This window comes from Canis lupus, chromosome 8 (assembly GCF_048164855.1).
Source record: "Canis lupus baileyi chromosome 8, mCanLup2.hap1, whole genome shotgun sequence".
NCBI classification, from domain to species: Eukaryota; Metazoa; Chordata; class Mammalia; order Carnivora; family Canidae; genus Canis; species Canis lupus.
The window spans coordinates 30,040,945-30,061,292 of record NC_132845.1 but is presented as its reverse complement, the minus strand read 5'-3'; the positions used below and the strand labels follow the sequence as shown (position 1 = coordinate 30,061,292).

The 20,348-nt window shown below is 33.6% G+C and overlaps 1 protein-coding gene across 4 annotated transcripts in view; it reads left to right on the top strand.

Annotated features, from left to right (window-relative positions):
- COL11A1 (collagen type XI alpha 1 chain) overlaps positions 1-20,348 on the top strand; it is a 196,786-nt gene that overhangs the window by 128,842 nt on the left and 47,596 nt on the right. For all 4 annotated transcript variants that reach the window (XM_072834737.1, XM_072834735.1, XM_072834736.1 and 1 more), the window contains 3 exons: positions 166-255; positions 509-562; positions 14,375-14,482. In XM_072834737.1, the coding sequence (XP_072690838.1) occupies positions 166-255; positions 509-562; positions 14,375-14,482 (252 nt within the window). The remainder of the gene's footprint in view (positions 1-165; positions 256-508; positions 563-14,374; positions 14,483-20,348) is intronic.

Genomic DNA, 20,348 nt, shown 5'->3' with positions numbered 1-20,348 from the left:
AGTAGAGGTAGTGATCAGTTCATTTTAATGTATATGGCATTCCACACAATATTCTCATTATTGAATGACATTTAGGCTCTACTTTCAGGTTAGAGGCAATAACAATTGTGCTTATAGAAACATTAGAAATTACTCTCTATGATTGACGTGTATTACATTCTTTAGGGTGACCCAGGTCCTCAAGGTATCTCAGGGAAAGACGGACCAGCAGGACTACGTGGTTTCCCAGGTGAAAGAGGTCTTCCTGGAGCTCAGGTATAATCAGCATATAGATAAAGCATGTGAATGAGATTACTTATCAGAAGCATTTTTCTCAGGACTTAACTAAGATTCATGAGTAATTGAGGGGAAATATGTAAGCCTAAGCATTGATTATCATAATCTGTATAGCAATGTATATTTGTGTCTAAAAACACTTCTTACCATCTTCATTTTATCAATCATACATCTCCTATTTATATTCAGTTCACATCGATTAATTTTCTTTGTTTTTATTCTCATTTCCCAGGGTGCACCTGGACTGAAAGGAGGAGAAGGTCCCCAGGGCCCACCAGGTCCAGTTGTAAGTATGATTATAATAAATAGCCATGCTACCCTTGGTTGCAAATTATAGCTCTTCTTTCATTACTCTCATGCTGTGATCCCACAGTGTGTGGGAGAGAAAATAAACACACGTCAATCAAATCAGTCAATGCCTGGTTTCTACTAATTGCATGCACTAATGAGTGCAGTAACAGAAGAGTTTAGACGATTGGAAATATTTACTCCACCGCTGCTGTCAGGAGGTAAAAGGAGCCAACTTGCTTCTTAAATTACCAAGGAAATAAATCATAATTTGTCTCATTGTGAATACTTGATAAGACTTGAATTTTGTCATTGCTTTTAAAATACCCTCCTAAGCAGGAAAGGCATATATTCATTTATGTATTCTCTAGATTGCTTTATGTAGTTAACATAACCTTATGAAATAATTGATCAATGAGCAAATATCAGATTTTTACTTCACCTCTTATTTTTTGAGATACAGATCAATCCCTCTGAAAGCAATTGAATACAGCCTTTATTTTTCCCCATGAGTTCACCTTTATTCTTACCTGTACTCTAAAACGTTACCGATAGCAGCCAATTCACCAATTTTGGTGGCCTCATCTCATTCGCCATTTTTTTTCATCATGGCAAAAAGCTTCAAGTGGCTTTAAATTCTCTCTCAAGTTCCTTATATGAAATGTTGAAGTCATATCAGTGACCCCTCCAAAATGTTTCTTTAATTTGTTCCCCTTTCTTGATTGCCACTGCTACCACCTGCATTCAGATTCTTCTGTCTCTCCTTGCTCAGTAGTGTCTTGACTCATGGCTCTGACTCATGGCCCTGACTCCATCTCCTTAGCTCAGGTTTGCCCACTGGTTTGAGAATTACAGGTGCACACCCTTAACTATGCCATTCTTCTGCTTTTATGCATCTCATGGTCCTACACTGCCTTAAGAAACACACTTCATTAGGGACCCCTGGGTGGCGCAGCAGTTTAGCGCCTGCCTTTAGCCCAGGGCGCAATCCTGGAGACCCGTGATCGAATCCCACGTCGAGCTCCCGGTGCATGGAGCCTGCTTGTGTCTCTGCCTCTCTCTCTCTCTCTCTCTGTGACTATCATAAATAAATAAATTTAAAAAAAAAAAAGAAACACACTTCATATCATGACCAACGAGTCATCTTCACAGCTTAGTCCCAGTCACTGTAGCCTGTTTTATTCACCTTATTGACTTCCTCTAATTCTACCTAATTTAATGTACTGAACCTCATGCTTCTCAAACTGCCACCATCTTTTATACTTTGCAGGTAGAATACTACTGACTTTCCCCCTTCTTCCAGGAAATCTGTTTTCCCTTTCTCTACTTGAAAAAAATTCTACTCACCCAAAAAGATGAAGCTTAAATGTTAAATCTCTATAGTCATACCTGGACAGTTTGCCTCCATTTCATTTATTGGTGAAATTTCTTCACCCTTAGTGTTCTTAGTTATGGTTAGCATTTTATAAATTACTTTGGAATGTAATTGGTATCTCTCCTATTATTTTCTGGAAGTTTCTGTGTTATTTTAGTACATTCATAGCATAGTGCCTGACACACAGTAATCCCTCCATATCTTCCTATTTGAAATATCAGAAAGCTTGATATTGGAGTTAAATGTATGTGGCATAGCCAGTACAGAGTACATGGCATTATAATCTTTGGGAGATTGATTAACATATTTAATTTGCAGATCACAGAAATGTAATATTAGAGTGATTAAGGTATATACAGTAAAGATTTTTTGAAAGGAAAATAATTATTTCAGTAACTATATTTGATTTTCTCTGTGCATAAAATTATGTAGAACATTTTAAAATATCCTCATTAGTTAGTACTGGTAGCACTAGCAGAAACAACAGTTGAATATGACAGAAGTTTATTTGAGCATAGGATCTTCCAACTATTCAGCACAATGCAATCCATTTAATCAGAACTTCGGGATCTTAAGTGATTTCATTTTAGGAATATGTATATTTATATTTTAGATCAAGTTATCGTATGTGTGAAACCTGAATCATGACTACAAGGATTAAATTGTTTAAAGTTATTTTTTAGGGGCCAATCAAATAAGGCTATCCCAGGTGTTTGGGATAGTTACAATTTGTGCATTTGTAGAGTGAATAGTGTATACAGGAGGTATACTTTAACAGAATGGTAATCAGCAATTGTCACATGTAGAATCATCTATTAAATGTGATATAAAAATCGAATATTTATTTAGTTGGCTTCAACACCATTTATTTGGCAATTACTACTTACCTCCCTATATACTATTAGGTTCCATGGAGAGTGACTTAAAGGTAAACCATTTCTAAAAAAACACATCGGGATGCCTGGATGGCTCAGCGGTTGAGTGTCTGCCTTCGGCTCAGGGCGTGATCCCAGCGTCCCAGGATCAAGTCCAGCATCTGGGTCCCTGCATGGAGCCTGCTTCTCCTGTCTCTTTCTCTCTGTGTCTCTCATGAATAAGTAAATAAAATCTAAAAAAACAAACAAACAAAAAACAGAAAACACTAAACAGCAGTGTAAGATAGTCCATGATTAAATGCCTAATGACATACAAAAAAAAAAGTTAATTCTGTAAGGGTGGAGGAAGAGATGAGAAAGCAGCAAAAAAAGATTTTTCAGGAGGTAGCTTCACAGAGGGCAAAAGATTGCAGCATCATTTAAGAGCAAGAAAAAAAGTAAGGTGTTAGGGAAAATCTGATCTTACCAAAGTGGAGTACATTGAGAGGACTAAAATTTGATGAAGTCTCACAAGGATCCAGGCACACTGCTATCTATTTACATAATTTAAAGCTAAAGCAGATATATAAGATGGCATGGATTATTGAAGTTCTAAAAATGGTGAGTTGAAGTAATTTGAGGATTTGACGTTTTTGGAGCAGGTGGAGTAAAAAATTTAATTTTAGGGAAAATATTATTAGTATGTAATATGTGACAGAAATGGGAGACACTTGATGAGCATAAGAGCTCAGTGATCAAAGTCATAATATGAGTGAACCAGTGATGAGGCCAGTGGGAAGTCGAAGGACAGTGCAGATGTAACAAACACTGGGCAGGCAGGATAGGAGGATTTATTACTAAGATTGGATGTGGCCAGTGAGGAAAGATGAAAGCTGAGCGATGACCTCAAGCTTGTGTCCTTGTGAGAATGACAGTTTAGTGATACCTTCCATGCTTGGAGCAATTTTACCTGGTCAGGATCTATAACAACAAAGACAAAACACTCTCACATGGAAACCCAAAACCTCTCAGCAGTCACAAGAAATTTTAAAAGGTTTTTCGACTTTGCTAATAGAAATGCTTCACAGATGCTCACCATGAGTTCGTTTATTTTGGATTAACACCCTTTCTTATAATAGATTCACATATCCAATTCTGTATGCATCAACCAATTGAGATTCTTCCTCAAAGCTGATGCAAGAGGAACAACTAAAGACATCATTCATATTTATTAGTTCACTGTGCTATTGTTATAATTGCTATAAAATATAGTAAAAAGGTTCATGATGATGACTTATACTTCATAACAAGTATTTTTATCGTTTTATTTGGGGGGGGCAAAGGGTGAGGGAGAGATAATTTTAAGCAGGCTCCACATTCGGTGTGGAGCCCCACCTGGGGCTTAATCTCGTGACCCAGAGATCATGACATGAGCCGAAATCAAGAGTCAGATGCTTAATCTACTGAGCCACCCAGGTACCTCCAATAACAAGTTTTAAACAAGCCTTGCTTTGCTCCATCTAAAGCAATTATGTGCACTTGAAATTTGATTGGAAAAGTTTTTATTCCGAATGAAAAGATTAAAAGAAAAAACTGTTGATTTTCTAGACATAAACCATAACCTACCCAGAAAATTTGTTCATGTTAATTCTTACCTCTTGAGGTTCAAGACTTTGTATGGTGTTACCTTCCAATTGATGGTAAACACAAGGAATCAGGAGTGGTGACTTTGGCAAAAAAGATCACAAATTCTATTTTGCAATGTTGATCAAAGAGTAATGTCAAACTATCAGAGGAAAATATTTGGTCATTTGGTGAGAGACAATGAAATTCTAAGTCATGAGGGATAAAGGTATAAAAATATCCTGTAAAACTTCTTGATTCTATAGTAGATGAATCTGAGTTTATATCCATCTCATACTAACTTTGCCTTTGAGATATTGACTAAGTCATGGTAAGTGAAGGACTGAAATCCCTAAGAAGAGAGAAGAATGGAGATTTTGGCTATTCATATTAAAGAAAAAATATTAAAGTGTTGAATTCTCTGCAGAAAGAATGTGAATAAAGAATGTGAAGGGTAAAAGAAATAGGGAAGGGAAATGAATTAATGTTAAAAGTGTTGATTCTTTCAACTCTTAATGCTAGAACTTTATAATCTTTATTTGATTGGATTCTTGTTGCTTGATCCAGTAGATATTATTCCATTTTTAAAGGCAAAAGATTTGGGGCTTAGAGAAGGTCAACAACTTACCCTTACCCAAGTTCATAGTCCCTTAAAAGGAGACAAAACGTCATGATAACACATTATACAGACTCATTCCCAGATGTGTATGCCTCTCACTCTGCAACATTTGCTAAAATAAGTGTCTTTTCCTTCCGTCTCCATTACTCTCCCTTTCTCTACTTCTTCACCTCTTTACCCTCCTCTCTCTCAATTGCATTTTCCCAAGTCCTCTTGATCATTCTCTACCGTGTGAACAATTTCATCAAAAGGAAGAGAATTATAGGAGTTAGTATCACAGCTAACTGGCTTTAGTATTCCTATATGTGGTCTTTATAACCATAGCTTAACTTAAATGAATGAAAGTTCAAACTGCTTAAACAGATGTACCGGTTGAATCTTTAATGACTATAGATGTTTTTCAGAACACTATTGAATCTTTAGCTTCTTAATCCTAGAATACAATTTTCAAGGAGCCTAGGTGTGCTGTGTATTTCTGGATTACTAGAAAAATAAATTCCCTCATTGCATACGATATTGATGAACTAAAACTAAAAGCCCTAAGTAGAGCTTTAATTGATTAACAGTTCTTTCTCACAGTGAGATTTTTAAAGTTTGTACATGTCACAACTATGTACCTTATACACTATTTTTATATATGCTTATCCATATAAAGTGAAATATAAGATTTCATAGTCATCCATCCATCTTTGTGCCCATTTGTTTATTTATAAATATTTTTGACATTTCTTCTCTTTATTCATAATCCATTCAGTCAGAAATATACTCTGGACTAGCTTTGTCACATTGCTATGACATCCTACCGAAGTGAATTTACTGAAACTCTGCTAGGTCCAGCTGGGATGTCATTGGCTTGTGTTTGGAGAAACTATATTGTGAAGCCTTATATCAACCAAAAGGATCTGTTTGAGGATATGGGAGATTGCTTGATGCAGGGCCCTTGCTATGAATATCCTTAAATCTTTTTTTTAATCATAGCTTTAAAACTCTTTGTAATTTATTGAGCAGTTAGCTAGCTTTTTTTTTTTTTCCTTTTAACTGTTAGGAATTGTGAAACCAATTTCTCTTTTGCTTTGACTTACAGAATTCATGGAGTTAAAATTGAGATCCAATAAAAAAGATAACTCCGTTTTGCTTTATGACTGTTCTTGTAACTTTCTGAGTTCAATTCTATCAAAAACAATATATGTGATATACTTTAATGTCATCTATTATGTTTTATTATAATAATTATTTTTTATTATAATTATTTTTAAATGTGCTGGACAGGACCCATTAAATTGATTTCACAACCCATGAAGTTGGGAAAAATCTTGGTCTATTGTATGCATTTTTAGGTTACTAATATTATCAGTTCTATCTTTTGCCAATGAAAATTTAATTTGCGTATCTGTTTTTATTCCCTTTCCTCTTTTTTCTTGTCTGTTTTTTTATTTATATGATCTTATATTTTATGTCTTCCCTGCAAGCTGCTAAAATCTTTTCTGACAGAAAAACTATAATTAAATAAATATTTGAATATACCAATCTCTTAAGCTAAAGTTAAATAGATTCATTAAATAGATATTTCTTGCAAAGAGCTTATGGTATACTGAAGAAGACAGATATAAAATAGATAAAATAACATAATAAATAATAAGTAATCTATTAAAATATAGCACAAAGCAGACAATATGGGAACAATGATTTTTTTAATGTTCTAATTATAGCTGTAAATAAAAATCAGTTTTATTTATGAAAAGCAAGTCTTCTAAAGATTGTGCTACTTGAAGTGATTAAGAAATGGATTTTAGTGCTCCCACTGAAGACAAACAAAATGACCCTAACAGGGTGCTGTGACTTTGGGCTTTTGAAGTTTGGCAGAAACCAAGTGCTCTCTATGTGCAAGATGTTGTATACAAGAGCTGGTAATAGATGCCAATCAAAGCACAGGCATGTTTTCTGATCTCAGGGGGTTTACCCACTAAGTGGATGTCTCGATGCACACACACAAAGCAGATAGCAACAAAGGACTGAAAAGAAGAAAGGAAGACAGTGAAGCATTTTTCTCACATGTTGAACGTAAACTTTAGTAAACATTTTATATTTATGTAAACACACAATATACATAAAAATATTATGTAACCAAATTCTCAGATTGTACCTACTACCTACATTTTCATAAAACAAAATCAAAGAAAATATATTCTCTAAATAATCTCTCCTCTGTATATTTTTTTCTGATATGGAACCACCTTTTTGCCAATAGTTCTTTCTCTAAAAATAAGGAGATTAAAATAGAATGGTGCGCTCAGTAAGAATCTTATATTCTTACAACTACATTTTTTTCCCCCTGAGAGTGGTAGGAGTTAATATGGAGAAAGTATGAGGGGGATCAAACATATAGCTTCTAAAAGTTAAATGTCCAAGATTTCAAAATTGTGCCATACATACATTACCCCTTTCCTATGACTTCTCTATTTCGTGACTATGTTCTGATCATTCTGAATCTCTCTTTCTCTTTATGTGCTAATTATTTATTTTGGTCATATTTTTCTTAGGATTTTATATGTTTTTTCTATTATAATTCCTATTTTTTTCTAATTTTGTTTTTATGTTCTATTTCAGAGAAGCTTCTTTTCACTGACTTTTACCTAGCCCTCAATCCACGGAATAGATAAATTCTAAGTAGGGTTATATCTACTGACTAATTCATCATATACTATACTCTTTAAGATAGAGCACATTTTGTCTATTGGAGTCCAGGTAACCTATTATGACATCCAACCAGGTATGAGCAAAGTATTGGGATGGTAGAGATCAATGACTAAAGATTGAGATATTACTATAGAATCATTCAGTATTTATACTTTAAATTCTGGTAATGCTTGATATTTTATCTAAATTTTTGGCTTTTATGATCTAAAATACATGTAATCTGGGGAGTGGGAATTTCCTCAAATTGTTTTGCTGGGAAGGTCCAGTTGACCCTAAAAGAAAGGGCAGAATTTTTTTTCCTCCTTCTACTTGAATAGCTCTAGTTCATAAAAATTGCTGTTTATGCTCTTAAGTACAAACAGTGTGGAAAAATCTCCATTCTTCTTTTAACAGTATATCCTTAATATACCACGTAAAACTTCTGGATCTTAGTTTTCTCTTCTATAAAATTTTACCTCTATACTCATTTGAAATTGCATATCTATTTTTGAAACATAGGAATGTTCAAGTACAGTTCTCTGAGATTTCTTACATTCATAATTGAAGACAGACATTGCTCAAAGAACTTTAGCAGTATCACGACATTAAATATCACAAAAACCTGGTGACAAACTATTTCTGTCCCCACCATATTGGTGAGAAATGTGAGCCATCGAGTGGTTAGTCATTTTGCTCAAGATGGGAATGTTAGTGGCTCCAGTCCTGGAAAAGGAAAGATCACACATACAACAGACATTTATTTACTTAGGGTCCGCTATGTCCAAGTAACTACCCAACGTTCTGGAGGCCAGTGAAAAATAAATAAATAAGAATCGTACCTTTGTGGAGCTGATCATTATCCATTTAATCTGTGTTTAAACCCAAGCATATTTGTTTTAGATGTAAATGTTTACTGACAATTATAAAACCCTCTGCTCTTTACTATAGCCAGTTACAGAGCTATGCAATAATTTGTATCATGATAAATGTCTACTCTTTGTAGGAAAAAAATGCATTTATAACATGAGTCTCTCAAGGGCTGCTACCTATGATAATTCATTTTGTATTCCCAGTTAGTGTCACGAGAAAGTAGATTCTAACTATATTTTTGTAGAATGTGAAAATGGGTTCTCTTTTTAATATGGGGTTTAATTTTTTTAATGAGATTTCTCCAGTGGTTCAGTTGGGACTAAAGGATTCATAAGGCTTATTCTTTGAAAAGTTGGCCTGGGAATATTTTTAAAAGATTTTCATGTTTGTAAGATCATTTGCTTAATAGGTAGATATCATCAGAGATTTTCACTTTTCATTTGTATAAGTATAAAAAAATCATTGCAGAGCATGCTGTTATTAAAAATATCTAGACTTATAGAATGTTTGAAATAACTAATGGACAAAGAAATCACAGTTATGCTTAAATCACAAATATACATCCAAAAAGTCTCTTATTGTTTTCATCCACTGTTTCAAAGTTAATGAGCTGTGACAAGATCATGAGCAATATTTTAACTGCAGGAAAGTAATATGTTTTTATTGTTAATTTTAATGCAGGTTCCACAAGCAAGATGGCAATCTGAAATTTAATCTTATGAATGCTCCAAGGGAGTAATTAAAATAGTTAAGCTATGCCATAAAAAATAGCATATAGTATTTGCAAACTATACACATTGTCATTGATTCAAATCAGCTCTCTTTCTCTACCTGATATACATGAACATTTTATTTGATTAATTTTAAAAATTAAACATACTTTACTAGAAAATTAATAAGCATCTTTTTTTAAAGTAAAGGCCATTACTTATTTTCATATAACTTCTCAGGCATGATATATTCAGCTAAGGAAATATATATTTCTCTTAATTTTTATAACACATTTTCTAAGGAAAGTATGTATTCAATCGATGCTCTTTCTTCTGAAAATTTTGGAAATTTCTGTTGACTACACATAAATACATTTAGATCATAAATTTTTTAACATATCTATCATGTCCATATATTTTGTAGAAAGACCAGTGTATAGGTCTAATTCTGTTACCATGTTCTTATATTTATTACTGTTATTTGTAATTATTTGATGCATATAGTAAATATTTTATGCTTTGGAAGTATTAGTAAAGAAATCATGGAGATCTTTGCAGGACGAAATTTAGTATGTCAAATGCTACATTAATTCCTTCAGAAAATAATGGTAGAAAACCTAGCATACTATGGTAAATTGTGTAAGGAATATTTAGAAAGATGGCTCATGTTTTAAATTCTCAGAATAATACAACTTTTAGAAAAGATGGTTGTTATCCTGGGCCTAAAGAATGGCTAAAATTTTAATAGTACAGGAGAAGACTAAAGATTTTCCAAGATAGAATGTATGTGTGACCAACCACTCAGAGGAAACAGCAGGCGTATTGTATTAGAGGGACAATGAGAGATATGATGCATTAGGAGAAAATAATTTGCAATACTAAAATCTAAAGTAAAAAATTTCTGAGTGTGTGTATATGAGTATTTGGTGGAGGGGTGATCAAGGATAAATATACTTTCAAAAAGAAGCATTAAACCAAACTGAGTTCTGTACACAAGGAAGAAGAGTTAGCTTCTAAAACCAAAAGTGGAACATAATGAAAAAAGTCCCACACGTGTGTTAAATTGTTCTCAAAACTAAAAACAATTCCTTGTTGTAGAAAATTAAAAATAAACTTGTAAGCACAGTGACAAAAAGTAAAGATTCTAATGAATTGTTTAAACTCTGTTTAACAAACTCTGTTTATGTCAATGACAAACTATGTCAATGACAGAGAGTGGCTATTTGGACAAAGGACATAAGTATTGCCACAAATTCTTTGAAGTTTTCTCATTTTACAGAATGTTCAATGAATATAAGCTCATTCAGGTAGAAATGGTGTTATATGGCTATGTTTCTTTTATTAAAATTTAGCACAATATGTATGAATTATAGGGGTACAAACAATTGGGGATTCTTTTTTTTTTTTCACCATTTATTCATGAAATCCTCGGAACCTAGAATCATTGTGTGAATCATGGCACATCAAGCTCTTATGGCCTTTACCTGAAAAATAAGCAAACTGTATTGGTATTAAATTATATTGCATATGCAGAGTACTAAGCACAATTTATTTGTTTAATAGGCTTGATAATTGGAAAATAATACGTTTTTTTAATATATGTTTCTGCTCCTAGTGAGTCTCCCCCTTTTATCATCCTAGTTTCATAGCTGTTTCCTTCAACACAGTCTACGTGTTGTCTTCCTCGGGTAGTCTTCCACCAACACAGTTGGTGTTTAAATGTAAAACAGAAATAAAGAGAGACTTCATGGCCTAAAGTCAAAATTGCATCTCATTTTGTATAGTCAATTACAAGTAAAATATCTCAGCACTTAAATTGGATGCTTTAGATTTGATAACACTAATGGGTAGTAATCCTTTTCTGAGATTTTTACAAGTGAAATGGTAAAACAGAAATGTAATGCAGTGATGTTGTACCGGTTTTTCGGAGAAGTAGAGATTTATCTTTAAGGATGTCACGTTGTATGCTGTCTTCATTTGATATTTTTATATTACATAAAAAGAGAGTATTTGATTTACTGAACTTTTTCTTTATCTCTTTGTGATTCAAGAAACACCTTTGCATTTGTCTCAGAGTCCTTGTTCTTAATCCTCTTGTCTTCCTCCTTCTTCCTGTCTCTCTCTGTCTTGTCCTTCCTTTTTCACTACCTTTCTCTCCCTCCTCCTTGTGCTCACCCTCACCCTCCAGGCTTCCTTTCTCACCTCTTTTGCTCTAATCAATAGGGACAAGTCTTTACCTTCCTTTCACATTTAGGGCAGTGGTCCTGAATGCAAAACACTTAGAGGACTCTACTCTTATTTTTCTCTTCTGCATTGGCTTCTGAAATCATTCATTCAAAGTCTTTTACCTCAACAATTACACCACTTGTGGTTGATTTTTTTGCATAAAAAATTTTTTGTTAAATTTCAAAAAACATTTTGACAGAGGGCTAGGTGTTTATTATCTTAAAAAAAAAACTAACTGCAATTTTCCTTTGTAATTGTTTCTTATTTAGTATTTGAAATATGTAATTGGTAAAATTTAATTTTCAAACAACTCTTGGTTAACTATCATGCAATATGAGGAAGAGTTCTTGTTTTTTTTTTTTAATAAATTAATTTTTTATTGGTGTTCAATTTACCAACATACAGAATAACACCCAGTGCTCATCCTATCAAGTGTCCCCCTCAGTGCCCGTCACCCATTCACCCCCACCCCCCACCCTCCTCCCCTCCCACCACCCCTAGTTCGTTTCTCAGAGTTAGGAGTCTTTATGTTCTGTCTCCTTTTCTGATATTTCCCACACATTTCTTCTCCCTTCCCTTATATTCCCTTTCACTATCGTTTATATTCCCCAAATGAATGAGAACATGCACTGTTTGTCCTTCTCCGATTGACTTTAAATATATACTTATAGAGCAAAAATGCCACTTTTTGTTTATATCAAGTTGTTTCATGATTTCTTTAACCATGTTTTTGGTAAAGTTTCTCCAAATTATTTCTATCTCCTAAGTTTAAGGTACCCTAAAATTAAAAAAAAAAAAAAACAGTTGTAATAAAACAAAAATATATAAAATCACTTTTTCTAGTTTCACTCTTAAATTATTACCAATAATCTCAAATCTATACTCCCTTAATTCATTTAATTGTGTTGACATTCAGATGCCTGGCTAAATAAAAATTATTCAATGTACCTTGTGAATTTAGCCAGAAAAATAATATCAGGAAATTAAGTAGTAAATATTTTTTTTTATTTATTTTTTTTCCCGCCCCCCCAGTAGTAAATATTTTTATAATTTTCTGTAATCAACTAATATTTCAGAAACATTGAATTCAAATAATTGATAATTAAATATCCCCTGGGAATCATTGATGTCTCCATTAGAGAGAAGCAGTGGGTGGCTTTGTGGCAAAAGCACAGAGAGGAGCCCAAGGTCAGGGTTTCTCTTGACTAGCTACAGTTTCTCACCTTTACCACTGACAGGCTACAACTACACATTCAATGCTATGGAATGTTTTGAGAATAAAGTGACAAAATGAATGTGAAGTGGATTTATAAATTGTCAAGAACTGTGTCAATACAAATTGTTTTCATTTTTATCACTGTTCTTGTGTTTATACGTAATTGTTTCTCTACCTCATAAAATATAAATTAGAACAAAGTCACTAATTCATATTTGTATAATAAAAAGATTTTCAATTATATGGGAAGTAAATATGAGAAAATAAGTGCTAAAGTATTGTATTTTACAAATTTCATAAGTAATTTCTTCTATGAATTTTTAAAGGGTGATATTATCTAAACATCTTAATTTTTTAGGAGAACTATGAAAAATCATGTTTCCTAATATTTCACACTTAGTTCAATCGTGAAAGAAAATGATAAATCGTAACTTAACCACCCATCTAGAAATCTAATTGAAAGACAACATTCTTGTTATGTTTTTAAAATAAAATTGGAGGGGATCCCTGGGTGGCTCAGCGGTTTGGCGCCTGCCTTTGGCCCAGGGCGCGATCCTGGAGTCCCGGGATCAAGTCCCACGTCGGGCTCCTGACATGGAGCCTGCTTCTCCCTCCTCCTGTGTCTCTGCCCCCCCCACCTCTCTGTGTCTATCATAAATAAATAAATAAATCTTAAAAAAAAACGTAAAATGAGGTACACATCTATTAAAAGAAGACTCTTAATCAGTTAAAAAAATAAAAAATAAAATAAAATAAAATTGGAAATAGTAAATAAGTAACATTTGAGCTTTACATGACTTAGTAAATGGGTTTGCATTTATTTTCTTCTTCCTTTAAATAATTCTTTCTTAAATTGTTGATAGATGTAATTAATATGAGGTAGAATCCACACTGTTATTTTTTTTAAGTTTTACATATTTAGTATTTTTAAAGCAAATTAGTTGAAAATATATGGTGTCTTCTTTGAAACTCAATTGGACATACCTAATTATATGAATTATATTGCCAGTGTTCATAATAAAATCCGATGATCCCTGTCAGACTCTAAGATAACTTTAAGGACTTATTTTCTGGGAAAAATGTCCAAGTTCTGGGATGGTGATTATCAAATGTTATTATCTAAAAAAAGTTATACTTTTAACAGGTTATACTTGTAACCTAATGCAGTGGCAATATCTGAACTCATTTTTTAGGACTTTGAAATTGTGATTCAGCAAGTTTGAGGTGAAGCCCAGAAATCACTTTGAGAAACACTAGTCTAGAAAAATTTTTTGCCAATCCATAATAATACAGGGAGAAAATCATATAACTTATTTACTGGATTTATGTTTTAGAAAGCATTATTAACAGTTGTGAACACTTCAAAAAGCATGATATCTGTAAAGTATTAAAGATACACAAATTAAAATTTTTCATCTTATCAATATTTTCTAACTCAATATCTGTGGTTAATATTGGGGCTTGAAATTAATCATTCAAATAATGAGTACAACTCTTCCTATTAGAGATCTCCCAATTGTCTAAAAGTGACTTTTACGCTATTCACTGTACTTTAAGATTCCACTATTAAATAAATGATTCTTAAGCCTTATGACTTTTTCCCATTACTAATAACAGAATACTTTCTTCCCCACATACTAGGGTTCACCAGGAGAACGTGGATCAGCAGGTACAGCTGGCCCAATTGGTTTGCCAGGGCGTCCAGGACCCCAGGGTCCTCCTGGTCCAGCTGGAGAGAAAGGTGCTCCTGTAAGTAATTTCAAGGAGAAAATATATTATACTGCCATTCTGCACAAGTTATTACTTTTTATTCAAGGATATTAGCTCTTCATACTCCACTGCCTTCTCTCTGCATATGTGCCTGGCATATAAACACACTTCTTTTTATATTTATAATAGAGAAAATTTCAAATTCAATTAAATAAGATGACATTTTCCCACACTTTATGAAACTCTAAGACCTGTGAGGGAGTTGGATATTATTAATGTAAAAAGCTTCTGATTTTGCTCCTTTTAAAAAATAAAATTGGAGTTTTGATTAAAACTACACTTTGCAGCTTTATATTAGAAAAGTGTGCACTTTTTACTCCTCTTGTATTACAACTTCATATCCAGTATTTCCAAAGTCTGTAAATGAAATCCATAGAAAGTGGCTGCCCTTCTCATGTAATTTGAGTTTTGATCTGCAGTGAATGAGATAGAAAACATCCAACCAATTATTTTATTTTATATTTACTGGATTTAATTTTTTTTATTTTTAAATGTTTGTAGGCTGTATTCTATTCATTAGGCTAATGTTTGTCAAAATTTCTTCTCAGATTTTGTTTTTGTTTTGATTTAATCATATTAATTTTTTAAAAATTCTTATCTTCCAAGAATAAAATACAAACTCATTCAATAAGTGGTATAATGTTGACCATAATACATAAAAATAAGAGTTCAATACTTTTTATTATATTTAAGTCTTAAAATGTATAATCTAGTTTAAACCTAAAATTTACAAAATACTGTCTTTATCACTAAGACTTTAGTTTTAGCGAGTTGCTTTCATTGTCCATGCATTTTCTCTCATTACTGTTTGTGATATTATTCCATTATATCCAAATTAAAATGCTCTGTGTAATATTACCTTTCAGAAGTATCTAAAATATTAGAATAGAGCCATACCACTTGTACATAGATATTTTTGTGACCAAAAAAGCACTTTTAATTAGAAAACTTTTAAAGCAATATATTCCAGCTTAGTAAATATGTAGAAAATGTAGACATTATTTTCTGAAATGTTAACTACTATGGAAAAACTATTCTTTACCTCCCTTTTACAAACTCTAACTTCTCACCAACTTTTATAGTATACAGTGCATGAAGGGGGGATAGAAAAGACAGATTTAGGCCTTCTCATATAAGTTCACTCAAAAATCCAGGGTACGCATATCTTGGCATAGCACAGTGAAGAATACATACAAAATAAAAGAATATACATTTCTTCTTACACAAATTGAGAATATACTAGTTAGAGAAGTTATGATTCTGTGAAGATAATATACTGAAATGCTGGGTTTTAAAGTGTTTAAATAAATAAAGTGGTTTTATGAAGAAAAAAAAAGAAAATATTGAAGCCAAGTGAAGAATATGGAAAAGTAGTGAAAGTGATAATAAGAAGTTAATTTTGTGAAATAGAGGAGATACTGTTGACAGAAGGCCTTCCTTGTAAGGGCTAAGATTTGGACTTGGGTCTCACTGGTGACTGATAATACCCTGACTAAGAAGGGGAAAAAGATGCTCTTCCCATTTGTCCTCTCTCAAATTTTCCTACCACCAGCAAAAGTTCGAAGATGTCATTCTGTTTTTCTTTAGTTCAACAAATAGTTATTGACAGCAACTAAGTGCTGGGCACTGTATTAGTGTTTTTGAAGAAGGTGTCTAGGAATAGTAGCATAAAAAGATGATAAAAGGTGAAAGTACCCATTGACCTCCATGCAGAAACTTAGCAAAACCTGATAAAATTTTGGCTAAGATGTTAAGTATAGTCTTTTACTTCTTCCTAAATCCAAATATAAATTTGGGATCTTAACTCCTTTGAGCAACTTGTGTTAGAAAAATGTTACGTGATTATTAGTAAGTAAGCTAAGGTTTGCATAAAGAAAAAGATAAGATGGGGGTTTGCATAAAGAAAAAGATAAGATGGGAGTTTGTGTAAGGCAAGTCCTTGGCTGACTTAACCACCAGTCTGCCTCCTTGGAAGGAAGAAAATGGAAAACAATAGCCAGGAATATCCACATGACTTACTTGGGGCAACAACTGTGGCCTAATCTCTATCCCCAAATTAATCAATCAGACTAGAAACTGAGCATGGGGTGTTTGGAAGCACGTCGAATACTCTCTTTTCCAGAAGCTGAAATCTATTCTCCCTGACCTGATAAAAATATTTTCCAAGTTTTTATTTAAATTCCAGTTAGTTAACATACAGTATATTAGTTTTAGGTGTAGAATTTAGTGATTCATCATTTACATAGAACACCCAGTGCTCATCACAAGTGCCCACCTTAATCCCCATCACCTATTTAACCCATCCTTACTCCTACCTCCCCTCAGTTTGTTTTCTATAGTTAAGAGTCTGTTTCCAGTTTGCCGCCATCATTTTTCCCCTTGTGTTCATCTGTCTTGTTTCTTAAATTCCACCTATGAGTGAAATAATATTGTATTTGTCTTTCTCTGACTGACTTATTTCACTTAGCATAATACACACTAGCTCCACCATGTCATTGCAAATGGCAATATTTTATTCTTTTTTTATGGCTAAGTAATATTCTATTATGTGTGTGAGTGTGTGTGTGTGTGTGTGTGCGTGTGTATACATTCGCATCACATCATCTTTATCCATTCACCTAATAGAAATACTCTGATGGGGGAAATGATTCTTTAAGAAAACTATTTGGTTAAGGAGGTACTGGATTCAAAGAGTACAGATAAGAAGCTATGTTGGTAATGTATATATTTGGGAGACAGTTGTAGAAATGGAGAGAAAATGCTAGATCCAAAACACAATAAAGACAAAGTAGTAGCCATAAATGGATTAAGCAATAATAGTCTGACACTCCTTTAGGGAGAATCATAATGATCAGAGTTTTGAAAGAATCAAGTAAGAGAAAGAGTAAAAGAGCCCATGACCAAGAAACAGATTCTTAACTCTAGAGGACAAACTGATTGTTACCAGAGAGGAGGTTGCAGGGAAGGATTGGTTAAACTGATGATGAGGATTAAGGAGGGCAGTTGTCACGATGAGCACTGGGTGATGTATGAAAGTGTTGAATCACAATATTGTATGCCTGAAACTAATATTAATACTGTATGTTAAATAACTGGAATTTAAATAAAAACTCTTTAAAAAAAAAGAGCCCATGAGGGATAGAAAATATATCCAAGGCATACCATCATGTAGGCCCAATAGTAAGAGTCTCCTATGTTGAAAGTTGTAAAAGATCAAGAATATGGAAAACCAAATAAAAGCAAAAGGAGAGATGAGGACTTGGCCTGTTGGGCATTTATGATCTCTGGGTAATTACAGTGGGGTTCAAAAGAAGGCAGATGATAAAGGAGTGGGGTAGGTACATGGTGAGCAACCCAGTAGGCCATGTGGCTAAAAAACAGCGGGCAGTAGGTAGAAGTACAAGCAGAATTGAATCATTGCTTCTTATTAGATAATGCACATATATTTATTCACTTAACCAATAATAAGGAAAGTATCAGTGAAGAGTGAGGAAGTCAAGGGTGTCAGAGTAGACTAGGGCTTCCAGCTTCAGCCAATCAGAATTGGGCTGGGAATTCAGGTCTACTAATTGTTTAGTTCAAGATTTTGGCTAAGCTATTTAATATCCCAAAGCCTCTGAAAAGAAGGTAACCACAATATTTTGTGAGGATTAGATGAACCTGTAGTTCTGAATTACTTTGTAGAATTGTGATAATAAGTCTGCAGTGAACCATCATCACCATCATGGGTGTGGACCAGAGTTGTCATAAAAAAGGATGGATTATAGCCAGTAAATAAAGGCATAGTTTGGCTTTTGAATAAGGAGGGATGGATTCTGAATTATGATACAAGTTGAGGATAGGGATCCAAGCTAAATACAAGATTATGCCAAGTCAAACATAGGACATGGGATGAGTAGCTGCTTCTATCAAAATTGTAAGCTGAGATTCAGCTATTGACATTAGTGAAGAGATAGAAGGGATGAAATAAAGACTGCTTAAGGAAAGATGGATGATGTTTCTGATAGTCCTGTAGATTGCAGGCGAGGAGATGCATACATAATGGAGGAAGAGTTTGTCATCTTGCAGAGTTGTAAATGAAGAATCTAGATTTAGTGTGGTATAGAGCAGTTGAAAGATTTTTTTTCCTGACTCCACACAGACTAGAATCAGAAGAAATAAATGGCAGGTGATTCTTGGCTGGAGATCATGTGTACTATAATGAAGGCAGATAAGAATTAATCTGTCTTGTTTAAGGATGCTCTTGTATAAAAAATCAATTTTTGGATGTTAGGCTCTAAAGGAAATTTAAGAAGTATCTGAATAAGCTGATGTGTTTAAAACCATAAGGTTCACTATGAATAACACAGCACATCTTACAAGTATAAATAGGTTTGAGATATTTGACTTAAAGGAAATAAAAGATCCCCAAGCTGACATCAGAGGTATGTCTTAAATGATAATTAAGACATGGTTTTGGAAGAAAGAGCATATGGAATCTAGGAAATTAATAAATTAGAGTTTACAAGTTAACTTTGCTTTATAGATATTTTCTTATTTTTGTTGTCATTAAGTAATTAACTCAACAAATATTCCCTAACTGGCTACTCTGGGCCACAGGCCAAAGGGATGCAGTGGAATGTAAAAACACACATAGTTTCTACCCTCATAAGATTTATTGTCTGACGGGGTCATTAGATAATAAGCAAAGAATCCCTAAGTACGTGTATAATTACAAACCCTGGTTAGTAATAGGAAAGAAATGTCAGCTTGTAACAGAGGGAACTGAGCTGGAGTCAGGTCTTTTCCTTAGACAGGATGCCAGTGGTGGAATGTAAAAGATGAAGAGGAATTATCTGGTGAAGGGTCCTCCTAGGCATATTCAGGCCAGGTAACAAGAGGGGTATGGAATCAAGTTTAACTGAAAAAAAGGTCTAGAGGGATTGGAATGTAGAGAGCAAGTACAAGGCAGGCTAGATGCTGTTGGGCATGTAGGAGGAGGCCAGTGATTGTAGGCCACACTAACTGCTTGGTCTTTATGTTAGGGATAGTAGACAAGTAAATTGACTGAAGAATGTTGGTAAGATGATCTGATTGTTTCTCTGGTTACAGCATGGGGAATAGTTTGGAGGTAAGAATAGAGGTGAGAAAGGAAAAAGGTTATTTGCATCATTCAAAAGAAGGCTACCAGTATTTGGAGATAAGGTGTTAGTGGTAGAGATAAAGTGAAGTAAATATATTCGGGAGATAAGACAGATAAAATTTAGTCATTGTGAAGGGACAGGAAGTGGTGCGGGGAGAGGGGAGGAGCAGGTAACACAAAGGTGGGAGCTAATGACTTGTGGATTCTCAAACCCTATAATAAGAGAAATCAGAGTCACTGAGAGCAATCAGGTATATGTATCTTATGCAAAACTGATGAAATCTTGACTTTTAGGATATAATTTATTTTAAACTCTGAAAGAACTTTCAATGGAAAATAATGTCATTATCAAGGCACTATTTTCTTAAATTACATGATAGAGGTAAATTTAAAAACGGGGAAATAATGCCACTCTCAAAAAATAAACAAAGAAAACTAATGGCCTTGTCATTTTGAATCCGTCAAAGCAACAATGAATTAAAATATAAAAATCTAGGAAAATCCATGACACATTTGTTAAAAAGAGAAAAAGTTGACACATAAAGCCTATTTTAAAATTGAGTATATGAGCAAATGCACTTTATGATTTTTTTTTTTTGGCTTTATAGTCAGTGCACAGCTATTTCAGTAACTCCACCAAAGAAGAATCAAAGCTCAGTGAATTTTCGTAAACATTTAGCATCTGATTTGTCAATGTATAATTCTTGATTAGAAAATGTGTGT